This window comes from Atta colombica, unplaced genomic scaffold (assembly GCF_001594045.1).
Source record: "Atta colombica isolate Treedump-2 unplaced genomic scaffold, Acol1.0 scaffold45, whole genome shotgun sequence".
Taxonomy (NCBI): Eukaryota; Metazoa; Arthropoda; class Insecta; order Hymenoptera; family Formicidae; genus Atta; species Atta colombica.
The window spans coordinates 1,281,317-1,291,086 of NW_017259534.1; the positions used below are offsets into that span (position 1 = coordinate 1,281,317).

A 9,770-nucleotide genomic window follows, 5' to 3' on the forward strand; every position below is an offset into this window, starting at 1 on the left:
CACTCAATAATTTTCGAGATAACTTTGACTTAATAATCAAAATTTAATAAAAATTCAGTATTATAGTGCGAGCTAAAATAGTTAAGCCATAAAGACTGGCTATTGTAGCTATCATTCATAAAATATTATACGAATAATCAAAGGATTAGAGGAATACAAAATAACGATATTTTAATATAATTAAAATCGAAATTTAAAGAAACAAAATTACGTGAAATAGGAGAATAGAATAATGAAAATAAGTCCGTTTTAATTATCATTTTTTAAAACGTTATTTAGTAACTTTTTTAATCTGTTTATTAACTGCGACTTTTCAAGTGAATATTCTACTCGCGTTTCGTCCTAGAGGGGAGAAAAGTCAGAGAGGACAGGAATTCAGAAAAGAGTACTGTATGTCTGTTTATGCATGTGTGTTTGTGTGTTATGTGATGTTAAACGTACGACCATGTTACTGTGACGTTATGTACTATAATATAACACAACATAAAAAGTGGTGAACACTGTGTACTGGTGAAATGCAATACATGTATAATCGAGTTGCCCCTAAATACAGCCATTTTATAATGGATATTCCTTCGTAATTTCATTTTTTGACTGTAACCTTGCGTCAAGTTTATAATAAAGCCTACTTTAATTACTACTATTAATTTTAATTTATTAACTTTTTTTTGAATTAAAAATTTTTCTACCTCTCTTAATGCTAATTTCTTTTTTTCTATAAAATCTTAAACATTAGAGAATTAATTTAGAAGAAGTTCAATGATTTTATGATATATGAGAGACTCTGTAACAAGAGTCACGCCATACGATAGCCAGTTTTTATTGATTTGCTAGGTTTTGTCAATTCACACTAATTGTAGATATAAATCATAATAGATCATGTAATAAATAAATGTATATTTTAGTAACTAAATATGAAATGAATCTTACATGAAGAATTGTTTTAAAGTCATTTTAAAAGTTAGAGAAAGTTAGATAAAGGTTAAAGAAAGAGAAATAATGCAAACATATATCCTTCGTTCTTGCAAGATTTTACAAAAACATTATAGTGTGATTCTTATTATATATAAGTAATTTACATGTTAAATATAATATAAAATTAAATTTACTTAATAATCTATATTTAAGTGTTATTTAAAGTAATCTTATTATAAGAAAAAAATTAGAATATTCTCAAAAATAATTTTTTTCTAAATTATTTTCAAATTTAAGTTAATTCAATCTTAACTTAACTTTTATTAAGTTAATTCTTTATTCCTTCAACTTTTAACTTAATTTTATTAATTTTAGAAGCCATTAACTTTAACTTACCCAACCCTGGTAACCTATGAGCTCATCCTTTAACTTACCCAACCCTGGTAACTCATGAGCTCATCCTTTCTACGTATGCGTTTTTGTTTTTACAGTAGAAAATTTGTTTTTAAAGCATAAAATTTGTGTTTTAAAGAAGATAATTTGTATTTTTAAAGTAAACAAATATTTTTAATGAAATCCATCATGTCCGAAAGTGAAGCAGAAATTGATGAAAGTAATCATATCAAGTTATGACAAAAATTGTCTTCAAGAAGAAATCTAATTCTAAAAGTGCAATTAGATTATTCGAATTCGGAACCGAGAATAACAGATTAAAAAATTAATTAAAATTAATACAAATAATAAATTTATATTCTAACATTAACCGTATGGGTTTTAATTAATCAAAATGGAGAATAAACTACTCGATGAAGTACTTTATCATGAATTTATACTTAAAGCAGAAGAGGAGAAACTTGCAATAAAGAAAAGAAAAAAAGACAAGAAGAAATTGAAGGAAAAAAGAAAAAGGTTACAAGAAGAGAATAAGAAAAAGAAAGAAGCACAAAAGCAAGAATATAAAAAGAAATCATTGAAATTAGGAATACAGAAGAAGAGAGAAAATGATATGCTCCTGCAAAAAATTGCGAAGGAATCTACTGAAAAGAGTGAACTGGAAGAAGATAACAATGAGCAATATTATTGTGAAGAAGTAGCAGAAAAGCCTGAATATCTTAAAGATATAAATATGTTTAGAATTTAATATTTTTAATATATTTAGAGATATTTAATTTGATACTAAACAACAATGTGATTTTCTATTTCAAATTTGTTCCAAACAAAAATTGGTAGAGGCCACATAATGAGATACAAACTGAAGAAAGCAAAACTCGATAAGTCTTAAAGTAATATTAAATAATTTGTCAATAATTAAAATATCTTGGAAATAAAATGTTGTATTACGCATATAAATGTCATTTTTGCGAAACATATTAGATATATAAATGAAAGCACTATTCAATTCGGAATTTTAATCTATCATCAGAGTATCTTCTTTAAAAATGAAGAAAAATACATGAAGAAGAAAGAAAGTCATATAATTATACAATTAAGAAAATTGTTTATGTTGTATCTTATACAAGGAAGGTTTTCTACGAAGTTTTTACAACTTATTATATAATCTGTAGTCGATGTAAAAAGTAAGTATAAGTAAGTAAAAATAAGTAACAGAGTTCATAGTTCTCTACATTAAAAATATGAAATTATTATTGTATTTGTGATATTTACATTTTATATGCTCTATACTTTATTGTTGTTCAAACTTTTTTTTCTTTTATTTATTTTTTGAATTTCTGCCCTTTGATCTTGTTATTATTTCTCTCTCTCTCTCTCTCTCTCTCTCTCTCTCTCTCTCTCTCTCTCTCTCTCTCTTTCTCCAATTTCATTTTTGTCTCATCCTATAAATGAAATTATATCATTAAATCTTATTACATAAGATATAATTCTGAGATATTAGCATATACTTACATCAGGTACACCGTTCATGCATTCTTTTTCTGTTTATTCTGTAAAAACAAAGCATATTTATCAAATTACGATTGTATTTACATAAACTTGATAATAATTAAATTGTAATAGTAAAATTGTGACAAAGTACTTGAGCAATTGCTATTCTGTCAAAGATTTCTTTACAGTACTTCTCTGCTAAATTTTCAAATTTTTACCTCTCTAATTCCATTGTTTTTTCCTTGATTCTATCTGAAACTCATATATTTTGTTTTTCAATGTCGCGTAATTACATTCATCATTGAGACTTTTCAGCCTTGTTGGAAGATGTGTTTGGTTGCGACAAATTATTTTGAGCTTTTTTCTCAAGAATAAAAATAAAGAACAGAATAAAAAAAAAATTAGGCAAAATGATGCTTAATAAAATAGCTTATAACAACCTTAAACACTTCATGAGATACTTCTGATAATAATTCGCGAAATTTACTTTTAAAAGGACGATCTTAAGAAATGGAATAGGTTAAATGTGATGTGGAGAAAAGATGGATAAAAGTAACCAATGTTATAATTAATATATAATTAATATATAAAACGCAACATTGACTTAGAAATTGTTTATTAACAGGCAAAACAATATCATCAATCATACAAATAATCAATAATGCATCCTATGACTATCTTACGAGGGCACGCTGAGATTTCATTTACTCGAATCATGTGATAGACAAAGTACTTTCTCTCTCTCTCTCTCTCTCTCTCTCTCTCCCACATTTTCTTCCTTTTCTCTTTTATACACTTCATTCAGAAACAATTGCCCTATATGCAATACAGTCAAAAATATACGCATGCATACACGCATTAGATAGTATTGTATATTCTCGAACACATTTACACTTCGGATTCTCGACGAATATGATCGCATATAAATGTTACTAAACATTGTGCTAAAAGTTCTAACAGATGAGATACGAGAGAGGAGAGATATATAAATCAAATCTATTTACATATAAAGATCATCTCGCATTTATATCGGAATTGTAAAAATAAACGATATTAAGTTGCACGATTGCTTTATAATATATGTAAAAAAAATCTGATACGTAATTATTGACACTGGTAGATGCACAGTTTCACAGTCAATATAAAAATGTTCTCAGCAACTTACTTTAAGAACCACAGACATATTTTATCAAAAAGAAAAGAACTTTCTGTTCTTTGTCGTTTGTTTGTCGACAATAAATCGTACAAACACATGAGATTTTTTTTATAAAAAATAAATTGCTATGTTGTATCTTGTCTATATGGATGTGAAAATCATGTATAATTAACAAATAATCGCTATTGACATTTTTAATTAAATAACAAGTCAATAAATCAAGAAATCAATTTCATTCCACGAAAAGTATAGAGAGAATAAATTGTGGAGAGGAAAACAGATTCGTCGAGGTCTGAGAAGACTCGCGTTACAAACGCACTACGAAAATAATATATATAATATATCGAATGTTGGAAAATCCCCGATTGCAATTCACTTTTTCTTTAGTATACTGCATATAAATTAATTACGAAAATTCCACTGTACTGCGCTCGATCTCATTACAGTTCATCCTTAACTATTGTATACCTATTTTTACTTGGCGCCAGTTTTTTAAACGCGGATTCTGGAGGCGTTGTAGGCGTTTTTACTTGTTTTCCAGTAACTGGTATTTCATTATTAGTAATATCAGGACCATAGTGAAACTCGCGATGAAGCTTTCCAGAATACAAGTCCTGCAGAAAAGCTTTAAGTTTTCCTTCTACAAAAATGTCATTGAAATCATTGAATAGGTACATGTGTCTAAAGCTATCTATTGCAATCAGTGGCAAATCTGCTGTGCTTTTCCCCAAATGGTGCAATGGATGCGCAAATTTCAGGCCGTCAGCGGTTAAGAAATTTATATTCTCTGGAAAAAAAAAATCAAATCAGATTTGAAGCTTTACGAGAAAATAATATAAATAATGCAAAAATAGAATAACATACGTTTTTCGCTTAATAATGATTTAGTTACGATATATTTGTATTGCTTGACGCTTTGTAAATCATCAGGAGCATGGAACAATATAAGGAATGGCAAGCCTTCCTCTGTTAGTTCTTCAGCATTTTCAAATGTTATTTCTCTTACAAATGGCACACACTTCTCCTGCGCCCATACATTTAATTCGTCATAAACTGATAAACTTCCCTTGTAAGTTTCATCCATTTCAACAGATAGAGCTTTGTCTGATCGGAAGGCAATGATAGGTTCTCCAGGAGGATGCATTGCTTTACTTGCATTCCTACATATTTCAATATATTCAAACCACAGATCTTTATTCAGTAGTAAATATATATTATTTCAGTCACACATTAAAAACATATAGAAATATAATTATAAAAGGAAATATTCTCATATTCAATTTATATAATATAAATATAAAGCATTTAATATAAAGCATTTAATTGAACTAATAAAATCTCTTAAAATTAAAATTGAAATAAATGATTAAAAAATGAAAAATAAATATCAAAATTATTCAGCTTGTGTTAAATTAATATAAAAATTTGAATAAATCGTTTGTAAAATATATATTAAATTTAATAATTTTTCAACTATGTACCTTCATATATGAAAAACTTATCTATAAAAAAATGATACCTAATATAATTTTAACAGATTATAAAAAATACAATAAAATTGTATATTATGCAGAAAATAAATAATATAAAAAAGATAAAAAATATAATCTTGTATATACTCAGTACAAAAGCCATGAGCTTATGTATACCACTTACTTACAGCAAATGTAAATGCTGACCAATTTCACAGTTTTGATTGGAACATGTGCTTGTTAAATAAAATATTATAATTATAATTATTAAAATGCAGATTATATGATATTGTTATGTTAGCAAAAAAAATTTCTTTTGCATCTATATCATTTTTTTAAAGAAATATTTGTATTATAAAGAAAAATTTTTGTTACAATAATATTTTATATCAAAAATAAAAAGAATCTTACCCAAAACCAACATAAAATTGGCAATCATCCTTCAAATTAGTGGCAACTTTTCTGAACAATTCATATTCTGGTACATCTTTTCGTTCAAAGTATCCTATAATCATACGTTTTTTATCGTCAAGCTGTTCAAGCTCTCTCAAGTCGGAAAATTCTTTAATGGGATCTTCCAACTGCTTTCTGACAAATTCTTGGAATGCTTCTACTGATCGTTGTCCTCTGTATTCTCTCTTAGTTGGTTGACCGTTTCTTATTACTTTTAACGTTGGATATTTGGTTATATGAAACCTAGATGCCACAGAGGCTAAGAAAAAAAAATACTTGTAATAATTTAAATGTATACATATAAAATCTAATCTATTTAATATACATATAAATTAATATTCAAATTCTGCTTATATCTGTTTATATCTGCTTATATCTGTTTATATATATTTTATAGTCACATTTTAAATATATTTACTTTCGCGGTCACAATCCACTTTGGCCATTACTACTTTTCCAGACTGTGGAAATTCTTCTTTAACCTTATCTGCAGCTTCATCAAATATTGGTGCTAATAAGTTACTGAAACGACACCATTGTGCATAAAAGTTGATAAAGACCAGTTCATTATCAGCTGCAAAACATTAATAATTAAAAAAGTAGGTACTGCATTCAATTATATTTATTAGCATTAACATCTACTACACATCATATAAATCATATAAATCATCTAAATAATATATTTTACCTAAGGTTTCGTCAATATTTTTACTTGTGAGTGAAAGGGCACCTTCTTTTACTTCCTCTGCTATATTGTTTGGCAAACGTATCTAGAAATACACAGTATTAATTATGCATCATACATTCTGTTTAATTAAAATCTATATGAATATTTATAGTTAGATTTTATATTTAAAACTTCCTTAAATTTATCTTTAGATGTTCAGTAACAAATAAAATAATTTGCAAAATATCTGTGAAGATAAATTTAAGGAAGTCTTAAATATAAGATCTGAATATAGACACTAATATATATCATGCAAATTGATCTTTTAGTAAGTCATGCATTATATATTTTAGAACAGAATACTTAAACATTGTCAAATACATATAATACTATTTCTTTTATCGATATACGACCTTTATTCTGAATCATAAATCCTCTATCCTGATGATTTTTAGGCTATTATAAATATAGATTACAATATGATAAATATTATAGAATTATAGTAATAAGCATTTAAATAAGAATGCTATTAACTGCAAAATATCATTTCAGTAATGTGAAAGTATGCAAGGATTTTAAATTCACATTTTGCAATAGATCATGAAAGACCTTTTTTTTAAATCAATTTATGTTAGATTGATTGGATTGTATTTTTTCATATGCAAAATTATTGTATTACAACGGTAGAGGTTATGCTGCATAAACACAACAAGGCAGAAGCAGATTGTTGATTTGTGTAAGGTGTTTAGATAAATAATAATTGGGAGATAAAAAACGAATGGAAACATACATTGTGGGTGACTTCCGTTAATAGAGAACTATTAAATTGACACCTCGCGAGATGTCAAATGACGTGGCAACGCGACGGCGTAATTACTTACCAGCAGACACGCGAACGTAAGTACTTTGAAGTGAAATATATCACAGTGGAACAGCATTTTGCGATTTCGCGACGACTAACTCGACGGTACAATGAGTTTTGGAAACACCATCAGTGAACAATCGCCTGTGCGTCAATTGCTACGAGCTAGCGGCACATCGTCAAATCGAGCGTGGAGCAATGAAGCCAATGAACATCTTCGAGACTCGAGACATCGATTATCGCCGCGTCTCTGCCGATGATGTTTTTCAAAATTCCAGTAGGTGGAATCTTATAAACGTACACGCCCGCGAGTATTCTATTGGGTTGTCCGGAAAGTTCGTGCTGACTAACCTATATAATTTATGTATAAATGTATACTAATAAATGTATACTAAAATTTAAATTTTCTGCATTTCAATTTTCCTTCAACATCGGCACGAACTTTCCGGACAACCCAATACAATTGTTTCATCTCGCTTCGATTTTTTAATAATAAATAATTCTGAATAAGTTTAATTCGCTATTATCGATATTTTTAATTTGGAATTAAAAAGATTAACATCAGAGAAACGATATAATTAAGATACGATATAATTTCGAAGTTCTTTATACATGTCAGCGCTCTTGCGTCTGAATCATTCTTGTATGTATTTCTTGTATATAATAAATAATAAATAATAATTAATTGTTTATCCTTGTCTAACTTAATAGTATAGAAAAGAATTACAAAAATCGTGGATATTCTCAATAAATAAAATGAACAGCTTTATTCAAATTTCTACATTATCGACAGTTGAACAATTTTATGCCGACTCGAACTATTAACTATCGATAATGTACTGTTAATAATATACAGTACGCTTTGTAAGATGACGTTGTAAAAACATACAACCGGTAATCTCATATTCTCGTTTCGCACATCATATTATTCCGCACCAATCGTATCTCTATTTGTTCACTGACAGTTACTGGTACTCAGTACCAATACTACCAATCTGTATTTACTTGTTCATGACGTTCACGTCATACAGTAGATGATCAACAAGCGCAGAAAAGAAGAAATAAAAAAATCGGCTACAGTGTAGAGATCTGCAAGGTATCGTGTTTTTCTCTTTTGTTAAATTTTCTTCTTTAATTAAACGATACTCTGATCTATTTCTAATGTTAAACAATTCTTAATATGTTAAGTGACATCAAGTAATTTCGATTGAACTGTGTTCAATAATGTATTTTTTTTTACAGGATAATGATTCGCTTTATTAGCTTATTGTAATTGTTTGAGTGTTAAGAATGGAACACACGGGACAAGTACTGTTTACGATACTCATTTTGTCGGTGCTGCATTGCACAATTTCAACGTATTTCGGAAATGTATTCGCGCAGCAAACTGACGAGCCTTATGAAATTGGTTGGCTCTTCTCTGACAACTTTGCCCAAATTAAAAGGATTCAAAGATCTCCATATCTTAAGAGAGAATCCGAGGATGATGGTTCGCCAAAGATCATCAACGGTCAATGCCGAGATAAGTTGAATCAGCTTTGCGGAGATATAGATAGAAATAACGATGAGCTTATGCTGCTCGAGTGCATTCAGACTTTCAAGGTATATGTCTATATTATGTAAAAGAGCAGGATGAACATTAGATGTAATTGTTGTTGTAAACTTTTTCAGCCCACTGAGATATCTGGAATTAATCAGAAATGTCAGGAAGCAATTTGGTTCTATATCAAAAATATCACAGATAATCAAAACATAGAAAGGCTAACTAGAAGAGTGTGTGGTTCACAATTGGATACCTTACAGTGCTCCAGTTCTGATAAAATCCCTGGGGATTATTTATCTTGCCTGATCGATAAACGAGAGATAGTTAGAGATCCTGATTGCATCACTTATATTCAGAGATTAGAGTGGATTGCTTTCAGCGATTTCAGAATTCTGACTCCCTTCAAGACAGACTGTGCAAAGGATATTAAACAGTTTAAGTGCGATAGTCTACAACCATATAGAGATATATCACAAGGTCAGATATTGGCTTGCTTGCAAGAACATGTCGAACAACTGCAACACGAGTGTAGGAGACATATTCTCCATGTATCTGAAATTCAAGCAGAAAATATCAGATTAGATCGTCAACTGTACATGGCTTGTACTCATGATCGCACTAAGTTTTGTCCTAATATTCGACCAGGCAGTGGTCAAGTTTACAAATGCTTAATGAAATATAAAACTGACAGGTAAATATTTAAATGTTAATCTAAATGTATATAAAAAGTTAAATGTTACAATATAGATATAAGAGATTTATTAATCTAGAAATCTTCTAGATATGTACAATATATATACATATATATATATATATAT

General features: G+C 28.5%; 2 protein-coding genes across 3 annotated transcripts in view; one reads left to right on the top strand and one right to left on the bottom strand.

The window, feature by feature from the left end:
* Positions 1-3,401: 3,401 nt before the first annotated feature.
* On the bottom strand, positions 3,402-7,603 carry LOC108691292 (endoplasmic reticulum resident protein 44). Of its 2 annotated transcripts, XM_018198963.1 has the most exons (7): positions 7,429-7,603; positions 6,569-6,650; positions 6,299-6,454; positions 5,839-6,139; positions 5,616-5,663; positions 4,820-5,115; positions 3,402-4,742 (listed from the first exon to the last, which is right to left on the bottom strand). In XM_018198963.1, exons 1-7 carry the CDS (start codon positions 7,483-7,485, stop codon positions 4,396-4,398), a joined length of 1,287 nt encoding a protein of 428 aa, XP_018054452.1. In that variant the 5' UTR covers positions 7,486-7,603; the 3' UTR covers positions 3,402-4,395. The 2 variants fall into 2 exon arrangements, with proteins under 2 accessions (XP_018054452.1, XP_018054453.1); XM_018198964.1 differs by lacking the exon at positions 5,616-5,663.
* A 731-nt stretch (positions 7,604-8,334) lies between these two features.
* LOC108691331 (Golgi apparatus protein 1) overlaps positions 8,335-9,770 on the top strand; it is a 7,172-nt gene continuing 5,736 nt past the window's right edge. Inside the window, 3 exon segments of the mRNA XM_018199027.1 lie at positions 8,335-8,505; positions 8,652-9,011; positions 9,081-9,680. Of these exon segments, the coding sequence (XP_018054516.1) occupies positions 8,700-9,011; positions 9,081-9,680 (912 nt within the window). The 5' untranslated portion in view covers positions 8,335-8,505; positions 8,652-8,699.

Bases quoted from the DNA above. Each gene is read 5' to 3' on its own strand.
- LOC108691292 (XM_018198963.1), bottom strand. From the start codon at position 7,485: ATGCTGTTCCACTGTGATATATTTCACTTCAAAGTACTTACGTTCGCG. The intron at 6,455-6,568 runs GTAAAATATATT...AATGTTTTGCAG, and splicing joins AAATATTGACGAAACCTTAG to CTGATAATGAACTGGTCTTT. The intron at 5,116-5,615 runs GTAAGTAAGTGG...TGAAATATGTAG, and splicing joins GGTCAGCATTTACATTTGCT to GAATGCAAGTAAAGCAATGC.